Genomic DNA, 24,174 nt, shown 5'->3' with positions numbered 1-24,174 from the left:
ATTACTTCCTCTGGTTTGATTTATTCAGAACAACTTCAAGTTGAACACTTTAATTTTTGAGATAATGTTTCAAGGTAGGAGAAAGGGAAGGAGAGGGAGAGGGGATGGGGGGAGGAGAGTTAGGGAGGGGAGAGGCAAGAAAGAGTAGGAGGCACTTTAGAGTTATTGGTTAGTTTTGTAGCTTGAGGAAATTGTAACTTGGGCCTGAGGGCCATCATGTATTAGGACCTTGACCATCAACGAAAAGGACAGCTAGGCCAAACTAATAAGATTGCCCATTTGGATATTCCGTTGTGTCAAAGGTCACAGCTTGTAATGTTGATGACATTCATAGTATGCATGTATCACTGGGATATATGGTCAAAGGATGATAGTGTTCAGACCTCAGAAAATCAGCAACAACAGTTTAAAGATAATTAAGGTATTTTTTATCACATAAACAATTAAGTACATATAAATATTTATGAATGGCCTATCCAGTCAGTTTGAGTATAACTCCCCATCCCCATCCCATCCCCCGGCCTCTCCCCCCTCATGTCTGCCAGTAATTTACCATTTTCTCTCTCATTCACTTATGGTAATATCTTTTCAGTGTTAGATTATCCCAGAAGCATTCCATTGCCTGGACATGATGTGTTTTCCCCATGTGTTTTTGCAATTCAGCACAATGTGATTGTTGTATTAGCTCCAATTTATCATCGCAGGCTCTTAAGAAATGGCTCATTTCGTCGGAAATTGACTTAAATAGGCTGGAATACTTTTGTTATTTGTTGTGCTTTCAAATGCCTTTATGCAAATTCTTGGTTTTACCATTGTCCAGTCATGTTTTAGGTACACAACATGCAACTTAAGTCGGTCAAGCCTTTTATTTACTAGGTAGCCACCGCAATTGTATTCTGGCCGTAATGAAAGACCTCACATTATCTATGATGAGTGGCCGCTCAGAACACATAGTGTGTATTTTTTTGTTGCACACCATAAAATGTTTCTTACTGTAGGAAGTCATTTCACAGCAAAAAGTTTTTATTAGAAAGGAAATGATGGATCTTGTTTGTGACAAAAGGGTTAAAACCTTTTAACTTTGAAAAGATTCCTTGCGAAAGCTTTCTTTAAAAAGCAGGTATAGGCCTACAATAGCAGGAATGCTGCTAAACTCATGTTGACTGTTTGATATTTGATGTTTCTTATCTTTACTAAGAATAAAGTCAAGTGTTTTGGAAACAAATGTTTGACAGGTGATTAATAATGAGATGTACAGTACTTTATCAAATGCGGTAAAAAGTGAAAACCTTGTTAAGTTCGTTTAGTTCTCTGAGTACGTATTGTACAATCATCTGTAGTGCAAGTTGTGTTAGCATCCTGCCACCTCCCTGTAACAGGGTCTCTCTGGTTCACTTGTGAAAGTAAGGTATACTCTGAGTGGTTTCCTGTGTGTTATCTGTGATTAGGTATTTATATATATATTTGAAACACCTGCCATACATAGTACATGCAATCTAGAGTGGGCCGTTATATCGGGTGATGTCGGCTCGCGTCGGTTGACAGAAAGGGTCATAGAGAAAATCCAATCCAAATCAATTCCTATTTTAATTTTCTCTCACACACATCATGCAATTTAAGTCAGTACAGGACATTTGGTATACAAAATTACAGTAAGCACACTTGATGGTCACCAGAAATAAGATCAAAGGTTTGTTTTATATTAAGCTATAATGCTGGTTAAAATTTTAGTCCTGTAGATGAAAGGATCTAGTCCATTTTGTTTATATTACTTTATAAAGAACTTACTCTTCGAACCATACCCATTATTATACCCACACACACGGTTATGGCACAGCTAGAATTGATATGTGTCAACAAGAATTATAGTTACAAAGTTGTCTCCAAAGAATTCATCAGTTGTAGAGCTCATGGTCTCATGTTCATTCCGTTTGCTGTTTTTTCTTCCTGTCAGGTCATCGAAAGGAATCCGGACGGCCGGTGGAAAGGTTCGCTAAAGAAGGGTAACAATGAATGTATAGGATACTTCCCCAGGGACCATGTCCAGCTAATAAGAGGACCTCCGTCCAGTTCAGACAGTAAGTCTATGCATATGAGTACATCATGTATGTCTCATTTTCAAATTGTTGTTAATGAAGCCACATTTTGGGCTGTTAAGTCTTGGCACAGAAAGAATACTAGGACTTTCTCTGATTCCTAGGGAAACTGCGGGTCAGTTGGCATCAAACTGGTAGACCGCCAGTTGTAACAATGTTCTGAGCGTACAACTCAAGGTAGAAATCTGTCATAATGGTGGCAATGTAAATGATGTATTATTTCTAAGAGTGCAGTTCTCTTAATCACAGAGACCTGGATCATACCTCTGATTTCTCATCAATACCACATATATGAGCAGCCCAGCTGAGACCAATTTCATGATGAGTGATGACATCATGAATGCTTTATCTAGTCTTGATGATGATTGGCAGATGCCAGTATGACAGTTACTAGGGAGATTTGAGTCACAATCAACAGCGTAATGTACTTAACTCACTATTGACTACTGTGTCATCTCATTCCTCCTGATACTATTGAGATTTGAGTCATGATCAACAGCATAATGTATAGTAACTCACTCTGGACTACTGTGTCATCTCAGTCATGTTACTAGGGAGATTTGAGTCACGTTCAACAGCGTAATGTACTTAACTCACTACTGACTCATGTGTCATCTCAGTCCTGTTATTAGGGAGATTTGAGTCATGATCAACAGTATAATGTACAGTAACTCACTACGGACTACTGTGTCATCTCATTCCTCCTGTTACTAGGGAGATTTGAGTCACGATCAACAGCATAATGTACAGTCACAATGGACTACTGTATCAACTAATTCCTGTACATCTAGACTGATTTCATTTCATGTGGCCAGGGTTTAACTTTAATGGTTTTACAAACCTTTAGGGGCAACGTGAGGTGCATGTTATTTGAGGTTCATTGAAGGTGACTACTGCGATGAAGAATTAATACTCAAGAACATTGAAAGGTACTGTGTTGGGAATCATGTTTCTGAGTAAAATAGTCCACTTCTACCCTTGGTTGCCTCTTTCTGCCGACTTATGGTCTCTTTAATGTGGTCATTAAGTATTGCTTGTATCGTGACAGCCCCCATATAACGTAATGTCCTCCCTAATTAATGTTGTATCGTCGATTTCCGCTAGGCGTGTTTATTTCCACCCCAGTTTCAGTTCATCTCCTTGAGTGTAGAGATGAGATGTGGGTTACAGCAATCTGGATTTCATGTAAACAAATACATTACCCCAGCTCTGTTATTCCCGATGAAAATACAAAGTGAACATATCGGTCAAAGAATGCCAATGAAATGGACAATAAAGGCATTTCAGTGTATGAGCCTTGAACAGTTTAAGTAATTGCTAACTTAAAGCAGCAGTTGTGCTTTCTGCTCTGTTGTGTACAGTTGTATCAAACAAACCTTCCAGATGTCCACCCACCAATGATTGCGACCTATCAAGCCATTAAAGGACTGTTCTGGTATTAAAAATTAAAGGTAGTGAGATACTATCAATATAATTTCATCATTTTATCATTTGTCAGTCACACATATATGTAAGATGACAGGTGAAAAGAAAGGGGATGGTCTACATCTTGTCTTCATGGCTTGGTCTTATTTTTACAGGGCTGATTTTTAATGGTAGTCCGGTAGGCCGTGACAACCAAATTTCTGTTCGGACAACGGAAATATGCTGCGGAGGTTGTCTGAACCGAAATTTGGTTTGTTGACATCACAAATTCAAATTGCAATGTTACTGAATACACCCAAATAGGTAAAACAGATAAATTGTTCTCATGCCCACCTCTACAACAACAACCGCCCAAAAGAAGGAGTTGCATAAATTTTTCCACTGTGCCTTTTTTGCATCTGTTCATGAAAATATATTATTCAGAAGTAACTCATATCAGGTAAAAACCTGTCTGCTATGATTCTATTTTTAACCACACTGGAAAGTCAAATTTGTATTCCAAACTTAATCAAACTAGACATGGAATGGTCTGGTTGATCCAGTTGCATTTTAAATTCACCATTAGCCTTCCTTTATAGGGATTGTCTAGAACATGTTATTTGCCTATGCCTTCAAAAGGTTTATATTTGATTTGATTTTACAGATTGTTTGACAGGAAATACCAAGTGCGTATCATCAGGACGTACATTCATATATAGATATACATACATACATACACACTTACATATATACATACATACACATTATAAATGCTTTACTTAATAAAAAGGTTTTTACGTCACTCTTTGGAGCTTTTTCATTAGAGAAAATCTGCCAAAATTATTTATAATATAACTGTACTTGGCATTGACAGGAATTTAAAGTATCCTTTTTTCTTTGAAAGAACCATAAACATCTTAAAATGGTTAAAAGTACAAAAAATTCAGGCATCTGCCTCAAAGGGAAGAAGAATGTGTCACAAATAACAAATGTTTGTTTTAAATTCTGAAAACGACAAAAGTATATTTGTTTGTTTTATTATTGACAAATACTTATGAATCAAACAATAATGCTTTAAAGCTGAAACTCTTGCCCAGATTCATTGGTGATATTATCACATATTTAGCAGTCTTTATGCACTACCAGTCATATACAGGGATACTGTATGTACATATTCAGTTACACATCACACCATTTAATACTGCCCTTTCTGTTATGGTATTTTTTTTTCAATTTTATTCGTTGCCCGAAGCCCCCATGAATTATTATTATTGTTCTTGTATTGCATGCTCCATTCCAAATGGCAATTGTGTTTGTAACCGCATATCGTATTGCGTCAATACATCTCGTGTGAGTGGAATATTACCATGTTTGCCTACAGTAGAGAGAGATTGAACGATTCTGAGAAAATTGGTTGAAAACAATCATCTGTGGCTTGTACAGGAAGACCCAATCTGAAAGAAAGGGAAAATAGAATCATTATGGCTTTGTGGTTAAAAAAACAAAACAAAGGTGAATAATATTTTCTCATGAAATGTCAAAAAGCTTATTCTTATTATGGCAGCAACAACAATTTTAGAAATTTTCTGTTAAAGAAGGAAATTTTGGGAACAAACAAGATGATATCCCTCTTTGATTCCTTGCCATAGGCAAATAGGAATCTGTGTGACAATAATGGTGCTGCGTGTATGTGCATGTATGTATGTATGTATGTATGTATGTATGTATGTAAATGTGTCAAAAGAAGTGTGCTGTTTTTCAACAAGATGCTAAGTTAATGTATGAAAGTAACAATTTTACATATTTTGAATCATCGTAAGAATATTTAGCACAAATTTTACATATATGATACCAAACGATTACTCTTCAAAGTTCTATACTTTACTTCACGTTGAATCAGAAAGAAACCAAAATTGGACATTTTCTGTTAAATTCTGTCACGAAGACTTTTTCGGGAAAAAAAATTAGAAACACATGTGTTGTTCAACGAAGTCACAAGAAGGGGAAAAAATTGCATTTCATCTGGGAATCAGGAATGGAACTGTGTGAGGTCTAATTATTACTTTTATGTAGCATTTGACTGTTAGATGGAAGCATGAGATTCTAAGCTTCCTAATCTCCTATGGCGCTTTGTGATGTAGTATATATGTTATGTAATCTGCCACATTGAGATATATTTGACAGTCATTTTGTGGAAATCAAGTTTATTGGTTTATAGTTTAGGTCCCTCTGGAATTGAGAAATTCAGAACATTGTCGTCATACTATAATCTCAACCAGACTTTAAACTTATAGACTTACAGTATCTTATCTTTGATGCTATTGGCTCTTTGAAAGAAAGTAGAAAAAATGTTATCGTAATAGCTATGACGTTCACAGACACCTGGACGAGGTAACGAAGCTGAAAACGATCAGTTTTGTAAAGAACTTTTGACGTCTTCCATCCGTCGGAAAAAAAGTCAGAAACTTTGGGAAAACCCAGAGGCAACATTCAGGGAGAAGAAGAAGAAGAAAAATATGTCACTGGTGCAGGTTGATTGTAAAGGTTTACGGTAAATTGAGCATGTCCAGCCAATTGCAAACTGAATTTGTATATTGCCGCTGGAAAAGAGGGTCACCTGAAAGGGGAACAATTCAGCTAACATCAGACAATTGATTGTCATTTAAATGAAGAAAATTAGGTAGGTTTTAATGATTGGGGAGGCCATTGACAGCTTTAGAAATAAACTAAAACGCTGTGTGTCAGTATCTGACAGATTCAATCATGTTATAACCAACAAAACTATACTCGGAAGGAGAAAGTACCATCATGAAGGCCTCAACAGAAAGTTTTGGAAACTACACAAGTTTGCCATTTGGTGAGCATGACTCGAATTCTGTTGGTCAAAATGTAAACATTCACTCTCCACAATTGATAATGTTAACCCCCTTTAGTTTTCATACATGTAGCAGTACGAAATCCAACACGATACATTTAAACTTACGCTAACATTAAAGCGATATACATACCTCTTGCATGGTGCTCTTAAGAGAATTATCTTTCTTGGCAAATGCTCAATAAAAGCTTAGGCTACCAAAGGAAAGCATTTAAACCAAAGTTAAAGATGTTTGTTTACAAATGTTTTCGTGCTTAAAACTATAAGGCAGGCCAATATTTTAGAATTATCACTTTATTTTGGGGATATTTTATTATCCTGGGCCTGTTCAATTTTGTGTTTTCAAACACAATGAAAGTATTTCATTCTAAATATAGTTCTAGATGAATGTGGACTTCTTCCTTATCTCTCATCAGTCAATTTCTTCTCTTATGTTGTTCTGGTTTTTATTGTTCTGTTTAAAAGGTCTAGAAGTGTTGTCTCTGGTTGACACCGATGAAATGTGTTAAGCCTTTAATAAGGTCTATGCCCCCACTGACTTGGAAGACATACATGAATAGTTTATTTTTACCACACCAAAGGAAAAAAGTGGAATTATTGTTGATAGAGGCAAAGGCCTCATGGCATTTTCACCTTATAGAAAATCATTCCTCAATGGGATATTTCATGCGTTGAAAAATATCCCTTCCAGGCTATTTATAATACCATATGCCACCGGAATTAATCGGGAAAAATTGTAATGCCTTAGATTATGGAAGCTTGTTGAATGATTGGAAAGTGAGTTCTAAATCCTCCACAGGAAGTATTGGATCACCATGACGATCAGGTGTCTGTGTAGTTTTCATTCTGGATATAGGAAAGCTTTCAAGTTAGATTGTTAAAAGGTGGGAGGTAATAGCTGCATCATGGGCTAGGTGAACGGGCTCCCTTGCTGAATTCAGTATTCACCCCCATAGGCTTGAATGGGGGGGGGGGGCTTACTATTAACATATGAGGAGTTCAAACCTAAGGCACATGTTTATATACTAAGTGTGGAAACTGAACTTGTGAATCAATTCATAGTCATGAAAACTTGAGTAAATTGACTTGTTTCTATTTAAGCCATTTATAAATTACCATGACCATAGTTAGCTTACATGTTGCAATATGCTAGCAAATAGAAATGCTACCATACCTGTCTTCCCATAACATTCGCACTCCCATCATCAGAATATGCTACACATATAAAATGTACCACCTCATTTGTCTCTATTGAAACACAAACACTCAACCGGTTTGCTTGGCTTCTTCCGTTAGGTAACCAATGTTCTATGAAACGTTCGCACCAGTAGCGGAGGGGACAAGGTCTTTCAAAAGTTGAAATTTGTAGGTACCACAACTTTGCAATCATAACGTCCCGAGTTCGAGTCACTCCAAGATTAATGTATGTCGTCCAGTTACAGAGTTGTTGACAATTCATAATCATGGACGTTAAATATGAATCTGAGAGACTGACTTCGGTCAGCTTGCGGCTTTGATAAGCCAATGATGGCTTCTTCTCGAGTTCCTGCTAGCAGGAGGATCTAAAAAAATGCATACAACTGTCAACTGTGGTCAGTGTAATAGATAGTGTCACTGTAACCATCTGTTACATTCTTTACCAACTTCACCAGTAGCAATGACCTTATCACAGAACCTTCAATGGTATGGAACTGATATCAAGTCATGTGATCTTAACCGTGTGAATTAGTGTATTTAAACTGTTGATTGAATCTTTTCAGTCCATGGTTGAGGCTGTAATTTAATTGGTCTGATCAAAATAACAAAAATTATATTAAAAAAAGACCCAGCTGTGAGTGAATATGAGCAAGTGTCCAATGGCTGTTGTTTCCTGAGTGCTCATGGCTCCATCAATTAAAAAATTCCAGGTCACAATTAGTCAATATTTGTTTTCAAAATTTGTTTAAAAAGAAATTAATCAGAATATTGAGTTATTTTAGTTTGCATTGTACAAAACATTTTTTTTTTAAGGTCATAAAAAAATAGAATTTAATATAAAATTAAGTAACTATTTTTGTATTTTTGTAAAATAAGTATTTGTGATACAAGATCCATAAACTAGCCGTCATTTAAGATTTGTAAACAAAACAAATGTTTCCGAGGATAACTGACCTCAAGCATCATCCCCCAGCCCCCCCCCCCCACCGTTGCACTTCCCTGTATATATATCTAGCGATCTGCTTGTTTAGTCACTGCTTGTAACAGGCAAAGTGCACTCACCTCCTGAAGTATACCCTGGAGAGTATTGTGGGATGAACCTTAATGAGAAGTAAATGAAAAAAGACGCTGACATGCGAATGCAGGTCGGTTTTTCGTTTCGTATCACCAACAGAGGTTGTCATTGCCGATAATTTCACAGCCCGAAGACATTTCTTGCAAAAGTGGTTCTTTCTTACCTTCTTCAGCAATCAGCAGTGGGGGTGGGTGTCAGTGTAAAAATTGCTCACGAAAAGCTAAATTATTAAACTGAAATAACAGATTAATACGTTGCAAGCCTTTTACTCGGCATCCAACACTTGAGGCTTAGAAATATGATATTTGCAACTATGAATACCTCTGACATGCTTTCGACAAAATTTGTAGAAAGTAGTCTAGAAATCACCAAAATTTTACAGAGGGACTGAAGGGGGGGGGGAGGGGACGGAGGCAGGAGTTGGTAATGGAGGGTGCAGTATCTTGAGTAACTGAGGGGGAAGAAGGGCTTTTGGAATTTATTAGTACTTTGTCTTTGAGAAGCTCCAGTCTCCAGGGACAAGTAAAAGAATAATCTATTTGATCTTATTTATGTTCTTAATTAAGCTCTAAATAGCTGCATTTCAATGAGTCTGTTCCTTTCATTTTGCACATTGATGTCATCATTGTTTAGCATTACAAATTTTAAGGTGTCCCTGTTAGGGATCTCGTATTTATGGTTTAATACTTCTGTTCATAAGGTAGATATTTTCTTGGAGAAGTGGAGTTCAGAATTAGAGAGTATTTATACATTCTTCTGCTCTGCAACTAACTTTTTCCATTGGCACAAAAAGGTTGACTTTCTTGTTTGAGATGAGTGGGATTACAGGAGGGGTAGGGTCTGAATGATTCAACCTGTTTATTATTTGTTTACTATAAGCTAAAAATAGTAAACTTTGTGAACTTTACTGAAGTGGAAATTTGAAGGAAAAAAGGAAAAAGCAAAGAGAGAATTAACAATGTAATGATTGCACACTGCCTGTGAGTTTGAAAGTGTCCCAGTAGACAGGTGAGTTTATAGTGAATTTATCTTTAGAACCCCTTTTTTCACACCAAAATTTCAGAACAAAAAATTTCATAAATTCCTACAATTTTGAAAGGCATATTTCTCACTCTCTTCGATTTCAATATATTCTCTCAGGAACTCCCCAAATATTATGTAGGTCATTCCATTAAGTAGAAAGGTTAAGTGGATTGGTCTCCGTTTAAAACTTTGTCACCTTAAATTGATTGGGCAATCAGAGGGATTTAACAATTTCTCATATGAGTTTGAAATTAAGCAGGTCTGTAGAGCTTGAACTCAGGTTAATTGGGTTGTAAATATTTGCCTCACAAGGTAACCCAGCCTACTGTTTTGTATGCCTTTATTGCTTTCCACGATTTAATATGCTCGGGTCAAGTGTGAAAAAATTACAAAAGCAAAATTTCAAGAAAGTTCAATATGCCATTGTTGACAAGTTTGATACATGTTTCAGTTTTATATAATTGTTGAACAGATGTGTGTTGGGTGGCTAAGACTGTTTGCGTTTCACATCCAGTTCTTAAGAAGTTGAAGAACGATAAGAATGCAAAACAACACAAAAAATGTGTGTCCCACAGAGATATTAATATATCGCCCTCTTAATTGTTTATTTTTCTAACCATAAGAGGCTTTGAATATAAAGTTCATCACCATTGCAACTGCCGTCTTCTGTGAAATGAAAGCAACGGCTTATGTTTCCAGGCACCTCGTGCTCATTTCGATGCATATCGTATCAGCAGATTGGGAAAATTCAATGCAATACATTCGCCTCCGCATATTAAAGGACTGTCAATTGAGTCTAGGAGGAGGCTCTCGTCCAAATCCATCGGAGAAAATTTCAAGAAATGTTTAAGCATGTATCCAATTATTAATCCATATTTCAGTGCAGTTTTACGTTAAATCAAGAAGGTGGCAAAAAATAAAATAGAAAAGAAAATAGAAATGAAAAAGAAAAAAAAAGGAACTAAAAAGAAGCTAGAGGCAAGGGAAAGATTTTTGAAAGGCAATGACTATCATTTACGTGTAAGTAGTAAATGTCACACCATGTTTCATCTTTTATCAGGCAACCCTCAGGCAACGACCATCCAGGGAAGAGTTGTAATTTGAAACATTAATGTGGTTCAATCACAAAATGATGAGCATATTCTATGCCTGGTTTGGACGCAATCGATTTTTCCTAAACATCAGACATCGATAAATCCTACTTTTCATATTCGCCGTTTCCTATGGAAGGTGAAACCTCCTGTTTTAGGTGACCATAAGTATCAGCTTTCTGGCCAGAGTTAAGCCCTCTGAAAATGATCTTAGAATTTAAAAAAACCCAGCTTTTTGGGGGTTTTGTCCGTAATTCTACCAAACCTACCAAGTATTACTGGACAATAAAAAGTCTGATACTTGCTTTCTTCACAAAATGAAGGTAAAAATTATGGAATTTTTGGATGTTAAGTTCTTATCCGAAATGAAAGTCGACTTTGATAACACGCAAAATAAATGACCTGCATATATTTTGGGGTTTATGTAGCCAAAACCCATTGACGATTTTATCAACATCAACCAAAACTAGCTGCTTTAAAGTCATCATGAAGACTTAGAGAAATACTGGATGTGATCTCAATCGGTTGGTCAACGTCAACTTTGCTATGAAAGAGAGACAAAGCTTTAATTTGAAATTTGAAACCTTTAGGCCGCAGTCATGAGTGTAGAAGTAGTAGTAGTTTGTCATTTACATGTGACGGCCATTAGTGGTGCATGAAATCCACTGATTGAGAAGGAAGTTACGTCCTGTTAATGTCGTGTCTGACAATGTCTGTTCAACATTCAAGTTTTCTGTCTGGAAACCTGTTGAATGTTATCATTCTGTCCAGATGTTAATTCCAAAACAACTTTCTGTAATTTTCTGTGAAGGGGAAGAAAAAAGTTGAAACGGGTAAATATTATAATCGTGGTTAAAACAGTTGGCAAATGGGGGGTGAGTGGGGGGTGGGGCAGGTTGGTGTAGTCGTCAGAGATATCGATCCTTCCATTGGATTTGTCAGTTACATGTGGGTCTCAGGGGTTCAGCATACACACTAACAATCATTTGTACATGAAGTCTCCCACTCCCCCTACTAAGCCGTATGCTGACTTTTTTAAGGCTGAATTAATCTTGAACATTAGTGTATCGTCCTATTCTCGCTTTCATGTCTGTTTCATGTTTCATGTAAAGGAGGAGTGGGGTGGGAGGTGAGTGCAGGGGAGGTGAGTGGGGGGGGGGGGTGAGTGGGGGGCAGGTTGGTGTAGTCGTCAGAGATATCGATCCTTCCATTGGATTTGTCAGTTACATGTGGGTCTCAGGGGTTCAGCATACACACTAACAATCATTTGTACATGAAGTCTCCCACTCCCCCTACTAAGCCGTATGCTGACTTTTTTAAGGCTGAATTAATCTTGAACATTAATGTATCGTCCTATTCTCTCTTTCATGTCTGTTTCATGTTTCATGTAAAGGAGGAGTGGGGTGGGGGTGAGTGCAGGGGAGGTGAGTGGGGGGGGGGGTGAGTGGGGGGCAGGTTGGTGTAGTCGTCAGAGATATCGATCCTTCCATTGGATTTGTCAGTTACATGTGGGTCTCAGGGGTTCAGCATACACACTAACCAATCATTTAATACATGAAGTCTCCCACTCCCCCTACTAAGCCGTATACTGACTTTATTTCTTAAGGCTGAATTAATCTTGAACATTAGTGCATGTTTGTGCATGCCCAAACATTCCTGTACAGTTGCCTTCAAGCTTACTACAGGCATCTTTGTATAGGAATTTATCCTTGTATGGAACCAAACCTCCATTTCAAGACACACCTCATCTGGTTTTCTAGTACTTTACAGTAGTGTACACAGTTACAGCACTACATCTTTCTTCCACTCCAATGGATAAACAGTATTAGTTTTACTTGACTGAGCACTAAACTGTTTTACAATAACTCATTTGTCCAACCCCTCACTTTTAAAATGAGATCTTCCAGGTCAAAGTTCATTAAGAGCTGGTTCTTCTATGAAGTGGTAGTATTAGTAGTGGCATGCAAGTATCTATGTTTAGTTTGCCTGTGTGTCATTTACCAGCAGTCAGGCTTGAGGATCAGTACTACTGCATGATATGGGGAAAAACAAAAACAAATTATAGTTTTGTTCTTTTGTGATAGAGGACTGTGTGTGAATTAAGGACTTTATCTGTGTGTGTGTGCTTTTATATCAACTCTATTTTGAAGGAGAGAGTTTTGGTTCTTTCATGTATTGGATTAATTGAACATTTTATTAATGAGGATAAATGAATAAATAGTGTATTTCTAAATGGGATAGTCTTTACCAAAGGTGAGTTAACTATTTGTTAATGATTACTTCTGTTTGTGTGTGTTTTCCCAGTATGTAGCTGGTGGTGTGCTATTGCAATATATTAATGAATGAATTAATGAATGAATGAATTGTTGGGTCATTTAATTGTTTGTTTTTTTTTTTGTGTTAAGAATCTAAAGTAGGTGACTTTCCACAAACAATATTAATGATGATAATTGCAAGAGTCAAAAAGAACAACTGGACTCTAGGAATTTGTAATTATTTTGCTAACAAATTTGTATATTGATTGGAAGTTAAGAATAAAAAATATATGAGTTTTTCATAGTATTTAGTGTTTGTCTTGCATAGATCAATGGAATCAGTAATTAAGGAAGGCTTAGACCTTAAGTTTCTCATGGTGAATGAAGTAAGGTCTTATCTTTAGATGGAAAATAGTCAACAGTCAGCTATGTTAAGGTAAGACATTCTTGCAGATAGGAACTCCCTCCCCTTACCCCTCTCACAGAAACACTTGATATGTGTGAAAACATGATCAATTTTATTTTAAATCCATCATGATTCATAATTTGTTGATCAACTTGAACACGTGCATGGTATAACTTCAGAGTGTCTAATCAACTTATTTGGAAGATGACAGAATTTGGGAAGGGTGAAACTCATGATAAAGGTTGGAATAAGTAGTACTTAATTAATATTATCAGGTACATTGCTTCAGTTGTTCGGTTAGTTTTAACTGTTAACAGCATATTGTAAGTGTAATAAGATATGTCACCATGAACTCCCCTGCCCCATAATCTCTCATATTTGCCTTCTCCTCTCCTCTTCCCCTCGCCTCTACCCCTCTCCTCTGCCCCTGTCCTTTCCCACTGTCCTTTGCACTTGTCATTTGTCCTCCTTTGCACCTGTTCTTTGTCCCTCTCCTTTACCCTCTCCTCTCCCTCTCCTTTACATCCTTTGCCTTCTCCTTTGCATCTCTCCTTTGCTTTTGTCTTTGCTCTTGTCCCTGTCCCTTGTCTCTCTTTCTTTTGCCCTATCCTCTTCCCCTGTCCTCTCCCCCTGTCCTCTGCCCCTGTCCTAACCCCCTGTCCTAACCCCCTGTTCTAACCCCCTGTCCTAACCCCCTGTCCTAACCCCCTGTCCTAACCCCGTCCTAACCTCCTGCCCTAACCCCCTGTCCTAACCCCCTGTCCTAACCCCCTGTCCTAACCCCCTGTCCTAACCCCCTGTCCTAGCCCCCATGTCCTAACCCTTGTCCTAACCCCCTGTCCTAACCCCGTCCTAACCTCCTGCCCTAACCCCCTGTCCTAACCCCCTGTCCTAACCCCTTGTCCTAACCCCCGGTCCTCTACCCCTGTCCTAACCCCCTGTCCTAACCCCCTGTCCTAGCCCCCATGTCCTAACCCTTGTCCTAACCCCCTGTCCTAACCCCGTCCTAACCACCTGCCCTAACCCCCATGTCCTAACCCCCTGTCCTAGCCCCCATGTCCTAATCCTTGTCCTAACCCCCTGTCAGTCCATCCATTTAACTGCAGTCATCACAGCATCAACAGTATATTTTGCAGATGGGCTGATGTGGGAATTTTCTTCTATTTTGTATTACCTTTGATGTTCATTTGTCCGTTGTTTCCTGTGGGAAGTTTGCAGTAGTTCCTGTTACAGTACCTCACTAACTGAGTCAGCCATATTGATTGGCCCACATGGCAACCATCACAATTCAATATACCACAGGAAGGAATTCATGGAGGCTATTAATACAGCGAATAATCATAATAATCCTGGTGAATATGTGACTGTTCAAACAACTATTTCCTTAATAATGACAATAAATAGAAATTGGATGTTGCAATATATCTTTCACTTCCTACCAACAGTGAAAGATTCACAGCTTGTGGTCATGTGGTTTCTGGGAAGTTGTATATGTGAAACTCTTTATCTTTTTTCAAGTTTTGTAATACAGTCTTGAAGAAGGTACTGTTTGTTCAGAACCTTTGTCAAGTGTAATCAATTCTCTGATGAATATTTCTCATAATATTAGCTGAAAAACGTTAATTATGTGACATGAGTTGTTTATGTTTCTCATACGAACTACACTGATAACTTGCATACTTTTAATTTTCTGTATGCAGGTGACATGATGTAACATAATGAACCACCTGTCTGTATGTATGTGGGATAACTATAGCCTATTGGTTCCTTCTACAAATTCTGTATGATATTATAAGTAGTATTGTCTTTTCTTTTTTCTTCTGTTGTGAGTAACAGTAGGACACAAAATCTGGTGCTAGTGAATGGGTATATCTCGGTTTCCATTCTGGCACCAGTGGGATACAACTTTGGCCTGATGTAAAGTACTTGTGGAGTCCTCATGATATTCCCTGTACATAGATACATGTAGTAATCAGTTTTTTTACCCCAGGTAAACCTTCTTGGTGATTGTCCAGATCAAGTCCCTTGCTTCTTCTGATCAAGGTCCATTCCGTTAGTCAGTCTTTTGTTTACAAATCAGTCCTCAACTTCTTTGTTTTGCAGCAAACCTATGAGGTTAATTGCAGCCAGATCGTGAACAAGCAAAGTATTTCTTTTATGGCCTATTTATTCTTAGCCCTTAAGAGATATTATGTACAATCATTGAAAATTAGAATAATCTTTCCCTTCAATTTTGAGACAAGAAGATGACTAATAATTAGTCAATACAGTTTTATAGCCAGCTGTAATTCCTAATTTGGAGATACCTGGGGCAGTTAGTGAAGAAAGATATTAGTTAGCTAACTCTGGGGCCTAGACGATCAGACGACCAATTGATCTTTGTTCACGATAAGAAAATGAAACAGTTCAATACACTTTAAATTTGTCTTTGCATTAGGCTGTGAAAGCTGCATGGGAGTATTTTTTCTGCAGCCTACAAAGAGGTTGCCTGCATACCCTTGCTTATAGATGAGCTATGGATATATAAATCATTGTAAATAGTATTAGTCAAAGGTTGCCATGCAGGTTATAATATTTAATTGTTGTTAGTCCTCATTGGAGTTTAACTTTAATTATCAGCATTTTACATGGATGGATAAACATGGAGGAACTTGTGAAAGGTTTAACAACCCTTTCGATCTTACTCGGTCTTACTTCTTATGTTCAGTCTGTGATATTAACATACAGTAATTCATCTTTTCAACAGGTTGTAATGTCGATTAAATCAAGCCCTTAATCAGGATTAGAAAGCCATACGTAATTAGCATGTTTAGTCGATGGGTTCGTTATCACCAAGCCTCGGCTTTTATCTGTTTTGTCAATCATAATCTGATATTGGTACACTGTAATACAGGTGCTGTTGAATTAGCCTCACAGTATATAACTTTGTAATACTCAGTCTTCCCTTCAAATCGGAGATTATATAGGTTACTGTATATATACTATCAGCTCTGCATGGAGACCAGTCAGTTGGGAGTAATTAAAGATTGTGTTGTTATTACTGAGTCAACTTCCATGCCCGTGTAATTAAATAATAAACACCGACGAGTTGCATTGGTGAAGTAGTATAACTGAACGGTACGTTACAATAGAAGACCATAGGGATAAAAACCAACCACTAGGACAAGAAAATATTTCAAGTTAATAGTACAGCCTGCAAGCAGGTGTGGTTAACATCTTAAATTAGAAAAGGACAAACTGCGAAAAGTAGACCGGTCAATCATGTATGGTACCAACAGTCTACATGAAAACTATTCCGTTGACTGCAGACAAGTTTTCTCATATATTATAGATAACTTGTTTGATTTATTAATTACATAATGATATTAGGGAAACGGAGAGGAACAGGATAGGAGAAATACAATCAGAGGATGAAAGAATTGGCAACTTAGGAAATTCATTCTGCCTATAGCTACTGTAAGTACTGCAGTGTCTCTGTGTTCTTCAAGCAGCCACATGTTCCTCTTGAAAAGTTTTGTTGGAATGTATGGAACTATTTCCGCTGAGGGATCAGCTGTTTCGTGCCCAAAGGATTGTATCTGAGAGTATGTGTCGTTTGAATTATTCATCAGGTCTTTTGTGTTTTTAACAGGTGTGTGTAAATATCTGGTCATGGCTGAAGTCTCTCGCTGTATGTACAGCCAGCCTCTAATCCTGGCTTGGAATGCGATTCCTTTGTAAATGGGACCCTCAATCGAGAGTTTGCCACCGGAAGCTGTGGTATGAGGAATAGACTTTTAAAAGAAGGCACAGTGTAAGCCTTCCACTCTGTTGTTGGGAATTCATGATGGATGATAATAGATTGAGATTCTGAATAAAAAACCAAAATAATTTACATTCTTGTGTCAGGAGGGTTCATTATTGTATAATCGTCTTGGTGAACTCTCTGGCTGTGATCATCATGTCTCACTGTAAAGGAGAAGAGGGTGGCAAGGTGGGAGGGGGGCAAGTGTGAGGGGGAAGGGTGATGGGCTATCCCATCCCACCCCACCCCACCCCATCCCACTCCACCCCACCCCATTCTTGCCTAAAACAAGAGCAAGCTTTTCCCTATGATGTATGAAAATAGCTAGGTGCCTTTCGAAGTCTGCAACAAAATGTTACTGGTAAAAACAGGTGAGAAAAGAGAATGTGGAGAATTAAAATAACTTCTTGATATTTGATACGGCCTTTCTTTCCCTTTTCCTCTCCTCATCCATCTGTTGGCAAGTTTCTGACTGCACTAGTGCACCGCTTTTGGCAATCTTTCATGCTTTCCTCACAGTCGTTGAATAATGCATAATACCCTCGGAGTCTTTCCGAGTCCATGTGCTGTTGACATTAAGACTACGCTTGGCAGAACAGTCAATGAATATATCCAGTCTGTTAGTATCTAAATTCTGCTGATGTTATCTGCACATACCTTCTCCATTAAATATAACCAGCCCACTCACACATTATGATACCCATATGGTTTTCCTATTGTGGGGGTCTTCAATCATGCAATGTGCGATTCCTAATTTAGAAGTCAATTCACACGAACAAAGAAATGACATAGACACCATTTCTTTTGTCCTCGGAATCCTTTTTTTTTTTTTTTTTTGAATATGTGTTGGTTTTTTTTTTGCCTTCTCTTCTGTTCATGGATATAAATATGGCTTTTGAAATTTTTATTTGATAGCACAGATGAAGGCCATTTGTAATTTTATGTACAAGTGAATGAGCCTTAAGTGTGTTTAATGCCTCTTGTTGGCAATGTTAAATGAAGCATTTGAAGTTAAGTATTTTTAACATTGTCTAGTGTTTGATGACGATAGGATCGTCTGACTCTGCAGTGAGTAGGTTCGCAGTGCTGCATTAAACTCACTGGCTCTATAAAAAGGTTGCCTGTGAGAATTTCTTGTTGAGCATGGTTTATTGCTCGAATTGTACAAAGTAAGAACTATTTGAACCTAACAGTAACAACTGTATTTTAAAGAAGCATATGTCATAGCTAAATGCCTCTGATAAACAACTTCCCCAAATAGCTAAGAAAACTCTTATTCCCTTTGGGGAGATATCACAGTTTCAGCATTTTCCTTCAAAACACAACACTGATGTTTGTAACAAGTTTAAATGTGATGACATCATGGAGCCACAGATGCTTGAATTTTTATTTATGGCATTTCTTTAGTTGATTACAAGTACACAAATGGTTTGTATTTCTTTTGCTTTTGCACTTACCTGTCTACTCACAACACCTGCATTCTCTTCACCCTGTCTACTGTGACCTAGCAACCTTTTGATACTGATCTATCTATCACGCGTATTTCTAGTAATAGTGATGGGATTTGTAAGTAGACGCTCACTCGAAAACTCAATATTGGCATTGGTTTCAGTATCAGCTTTTTAAATTACCTATTCCTTGAAAACGTGAAATGAAAAAAAAGGAAACCAAAAAGAAAAAGGTTTCACTTCCAAGTGCAATTGATATGCAATGACACAGATTGACAAGCCCAGGTGACACAACTTTTTTGAACCTTTGATATCTTTAACCGAAAGCTAAATTAAAGTGGCCATGACACGAAAATTTCAAAGTCCTATATTTTTGGGATCCATCAAAGGATGTTCTCTAGAACATGTATCAACCAATCTGCCAGTTTAAAACTTGATTTTTCAAGTCGAAAATTGAGAATGAATTTACCCTTTTCGGCGTTTGAAACTTTGTTTACTCGAAAATTTTCCGATTCGCATGACGTCATGTGACGTCACGTTTTGAACACATTTGTTGTCGCTGCTTTACGATCCTCCGAACATCCCATTCACGTACACAGTAGACAAGTACACATACCACTAGTAGTTACTAAACAGAACACCGATCACAAGTGCGATATCAAATCAAAATTTCATGTAAAATGGCGGATCCAGAACTAATTGCGGCAAGCGAAGTTCAAAGTGATAATGGTTCTTCACCAGGCAGTGAAATTGGGCTATAATTAGAGTGCCCTTTCTCATATTCGAAGCAGAGAGTGAAGGCGATGATCATTCCAATATTGAACCGAACGTTGAGGGTGGAGCGGAGGTGTTAGAACCGTATCAGTTCGAGCCTGTTAAACGAGCCGAAATTGAAGCTCCACAACATATCGAAGAAGAAATCAGTTCGAAACCATTGCAAGGAACATACAACGTGGTAAGAATTTATTAACGAAGCATTTAAAACAAAATCCAGTCCATTTTGTGCATGTGTTGTTGGAATTCGCGGAACACCCTAAACCGTATTGTGCGTTGTGTTACGGTAACTTACAACCCATATGTAGAGTGTGTAGTACTAGTAGGGTTGGTTGCATACTGAAAGTTTGGCTCGGGGATGTAAGTTGCATTATGCAGCCATGCTAGGTAGGCATATGTGTTATTTCATACTCATTATTACTTGGCTAGTACTTTGGCCTGGAGTTTTGCAAATCAATTTTCTGAAACAAAAGAATGTTTCATGATACATGGAAGGTGTAAAATGAATCACAACAAATGTAACCATAACTGTACATTGTATGCCTGCTTGTTATTGTGGACATCATGGGCCAACATTAATACATTTTGAACTTTCATAAATTTTTTCCCAGGCAGTACAGATACATAGCCTACGGTCAACAGGTTCAATGATACTTGGGGTTCCTAGCAAGACACGTCAGGGTTTTGCTACCATCATGTGCAGTCCAAAGGATCAGAAGTGATTTTCCAGCCAATGGTCATTACTTTAGACTGGATTCAAGTTGCCAGGAGAAAACTCATTGTATAGGAAGCCTTGGTTGAGAAATTCCTCCAGAAACACCTTTTCTAAACTACGATTGTGTTGGATTATCAATCCGTCAGGGTTCCCTCAGTGTTGATATATTGAAATTCAAGACTTTTAATTCAGGATGAAAAGGTTATTTTCCAGACCCAACATCAACAATGAAAGAAAAGGCATGTTTTGAAGCATTTGGACACAAGTATTGGCGTGACCGTGATGTCATATAATATGTGCATAAAGGAACGGGCATTGACCTTTCTAGGGGCATTTACCTCCCAGACGTTTGATTCGTATCTTTAATCTGGAAGCCAAAATATCCATATCACCAATGATATTTGACAGAAAAGTCATAATAAAGACCAATGGAGGCAGCAGAACTCTTGAATGTTTGGACTTTGTTTCTTCAGCAGCAGTTGGTTTGTTTTGTAGTCTTTCTTCAAAAACTCAGCAGTACACCCTGTTATTGGTCTTCGATTGTTTTAATGCGTGTGATGCTGTGTTTCACATTGCCCATCTGTGTTGTACGTGTCGTCGTGCTTGGGTAACATTTTTGCATGTGAGTTACTTCGTGCAGTGTTTCTTGGTTTAAATAACCCTTTATTGTATTTGCTTCTGGATTATTCTAATTAATTTGTCACAACAACGATTGTTAGCGATGGACATGCAACTGCTTTGTAGGCTTAAAGCAAAAAAATTCATGTAAGTTGTTTTCTTTTAACCTCCTTTGATGTCACAAATTACATTAGTGTAATTTAAGAATGATAATGTTTATGGAAAGTACAGTTTTACTTTTATGTCATATAATACAATGATTGTTGTTAATGTAATTTCAGATTGCCCAGAATGACTGTCTAGAACTGATATTGAATAAATTTTGTTCAATGATTTAACACTTGAACTATGTTGTGTGAATTTTTGGCTCTGTGACTTTAAAATAAATCGCTTTGAGATTTAATTAAACACCCTTTGGAATAAAATCTTTTTACATACCTATTTTGACCCATCCCCAATACCCCCACTCCCTCCACAACATAAAAAATGGTTTTCCTGGAATAGGAATAAGAAATCATTGCTATAACTAACTGATCCAGCATATTCCAGAAATAAATTGGGGCACTGAGATTTGTTCACAAGAAGATGTAACCCATCGCTTCTGAAGCTAACCTCATAGCTTATTAGTATACAATACAGCAATGAAGGGGGTGTTAATTTAGATGATACAGTAAAATCTCTTCGTCTATTGCGACTTCAGTGTAGTAACGCTAATAATATAGTACTACTAGGGCTCGGCGCGCTACCTCCTAAGGATCGCCACTTGCCCCATTGGAGGTTTCCTGTTCCCCGATCTGGTCTTCAGAGTAGTTTTTTGTGGATTACTTGACAGAAGAATGACTCTTTTATGTCGAACGTTAAAGTCCATTTGTTTTATATCATAACAAAAAGGAGGGATCGTAGTATGCTTCCGTGAAGTGTTCGCTTCATTCGGAGCTGCATACTGGCTAGGCCCAGTGAAATCGGCGCTGGTGTTGTGCACGAACTTGGTCATAATCGCCGTGTGTTTTTCGTCCTTCAGCCATGGATGAAGGCTAATTGCATGGGTTATGATATTTATGCAGCCCCCAACAACACAACGGACCGGCATTTCTCTCGGATAGTTTACAACAGTTGTAAAACAAACTTGAAATTTCTAACGATATAGCGTAATACAGTGGTTGTTCTCTCAGTGTAAATGTGCGTGTATATGGAACGGTATGATCGTCGCGCATCCGATACATGCATGGGCTTTGCACTTTTGTTCCTAACATGACGTCATCATTGAAATCGCATTCTCAGATATCTATTTTCGGATGCGAATATTAAAACGTTAATTACTAATTAGTCCTTGAGGTTTTCAAGGTGTTGAGGATAGTTTTGAAAATAGATTTTCTCATAGATTCAGAGGAAGTTACTCTCGATGAGTTGGATTTTTCGTGTCATGGCCTCTTTAAGTTTTGGCCTGTCTTATCAGATATCAGCTTCCTCAATGTTCCAATTCATGATAAAGTTTCCAAACATTTGCAACTTTCAGTTGCGGGGAATGAAATTGATGGATTTGCTTTCCATTTATAAAATCAAAATGGAAATACTCAATATTTCACCAGAGTCTACAAGAGAAGTTTAATACTCTTAATCAAAATATTTGCCATTAATCGGATCTGTCAGTTGCTACACTGTATATAACCGAGCCACACAATTGAATAAGTAAATATTATTTTCAAGACTTACTTCATAAGGTTCGTCGTGATTTCCAGTTGGACAGGATACTGTACAATACATGGACCCAGGTTTTAAAGTATTTTTCTCACGCTATGATTATGTTATAATTATTCATTTAATTAAGAATTGCCCACTTTTAGTCAGTCTGTAATTGGCATACTGTAGGTACAGTATGTGATTTTGTGCATTACAAAATGTAAACACAAAGGTTAAAAGAAAGTAGGACTGTTTATAACTTTATACCTCAGCAGTCTACATACTTTAAACCTGTGTCAAATAGTAAGAAAAAATGGAGAGAGAGAAACTATATTTAAAGAAAACAATATATTGCTGGGTGAACTCCCCCTCCCCCCCCCCCTCTTTAGGCTTGTGACTTTGATCCAAAACAACAGAAGCCGGAGAACAGTTATTGATAAATGCTTATCCTAGCTCGTCACCCATCCAGTGAATTAAGTTGGTTTTATTATTGGCATGGCTCTGAGCCAAAAAGGTATTTCGGAGACTTGGATTTCCAGAAAGAGTAGGGAGGTCAAAATTCCTACAAAGATGATCAGCGCAAACCACATGTCAAAATGTGAAATAAATTATAATTTTCTTATTATCCTAGTGGTCATTCACTTCTTTGAAATAATGAAGATATAAGCCGAAGAAACTTAGAAACTGTGCATTGTATGATCTGAGTAGCTGCTGTTTATAGAAAATTGAAGTTGGGCCCAAGACTGAAAGCCCTTGAGAACTCTTCTTTGGAGAGGGGGAGGTGGGGGGGTGGGTGGGTAGTTTGGATGTAAGTGATTAATTTTGTTAAATCAATGACCTCCTACCGTCAGGAAACCTTCTAAATTTGGCTCTTGAGAATCTTGGATATTTCTCTCCTTTTACTCCCTCACTAGTAAATAAGTATGGTTACTGTCATGAAAGAATGATTAATGGTCTCCAAGTTTTAACAGTTTTCAGTAGGAAACATCGTTTATTTATGAAGGCTGCAGTTCCCTGATGCAATCGTCTTAATCATTAAATGAGGTGTTGTACACATATTGTGTTCAAGTGTACATGTAGCATCTACAGTGTATGATTCTGTCTGCCTACATTTATATGTATAGTATGTAGTTATATTTGATAGAGCCAAGACTTTGCCAGAGAGGGACCACCCTTTCCTTTGATTATAATTCAACTTTGAGAATATTACACCTTTTCTTAATATCACAGAGTCTTGCTGAAAGATGCAATTGATCCCTCAAGAAAATGTGTGAAAAATAAAATCTCACAGCTAATGTTGTAACTTTTGGGTCTGCCCTTTGCTTAATGCAGGTTTATGAGTATACAGTAGACTTGAAAATATTGTATTTATTCTTCTTGACACTTGAATCCATTGCAATTTTTAACTTAGTTAACATGAATTCTATATTTTCCATTTTTTAAATAATGCATAAGATATTGAGATTTTCCAGTGTGCTTTTTCCATGTTTATAAACATAATGTGACAAAATGCAGAGACGTAAAAAAAAAAATTGCTTGAATTGGAGGTAATCAGTAATTAGGCGTTAATAAACATTCACTTGCGGAAAGATTGCTGGAGGCTGCTTCATTTGCAATTTTTCTGTGAGCAATTTTTGACCGTGGGTGTGGAAATTTCACTGTCATACACCGGTGACGAGGCAGAAAAAAGTAGAAAACATGGCCGTTTCAACTCTCTCATACCAGCATAAATA

The 24,174-nt window shown here is 37.5% G+C and overlaps 1 protein-coding gene and 1 long non-coding RNA gene across 4 annotated transcripts in view; both read left to right on the top strand.

The window, feature by feature from the left end:
* The window catches only part of LOC139960399 (uncharacterized), a 173,494-nt gene that overhangs the window by 92,150 nt on the left and 57,170 nt on the right, over positions 1-24,174 (top strand). For 2 of the 3 annotated variants that reach the window (XM_071958744.1, XM_071958743.1), the window contains exon 9: positions 1,955-2,078. In XM_071958744.1, coding sequence (XP_071814845.1) covers positions 1,955-2,078 — 124 coding nt within the window. Of the gene's footprint in view, positions 1-1,954; positions 2,079-12,742; positions 13,015-24,174 lie in introns of those variants that run through there. The other variant, XM_071958745.1, reaches the window with a different exon arrangement.
* Positions 18,990-21,103, top strand: LOC139960400 (uncharacterized). The gene is made up of 2 exons (XR_011790502.1): positions 18,990-19,609; positions 20,040-21,103. It is a non-coding gene; the product is annotated as an uncharacterized lncRNA (long non-coding RNA).

This window comes from Apostichopus japonicus, chromosome 19, assembly GCF_037975245.1.
Source record: "Apostichopus japonicus isolate 1M-3 chromosome 19, ASM3797524v1, whole genome shotgun sequence".
Classification (NCBI taxonomy): Eukaryota; Metazoa; Echinodermata; class Holothuroidea; order Aspidochirotida; family Stichopodidae; genus Apostichopus; species Apostichopus japonicus.
This window is presented reverse-complemented; position numbering and strand designations above follow the sequence as displayed.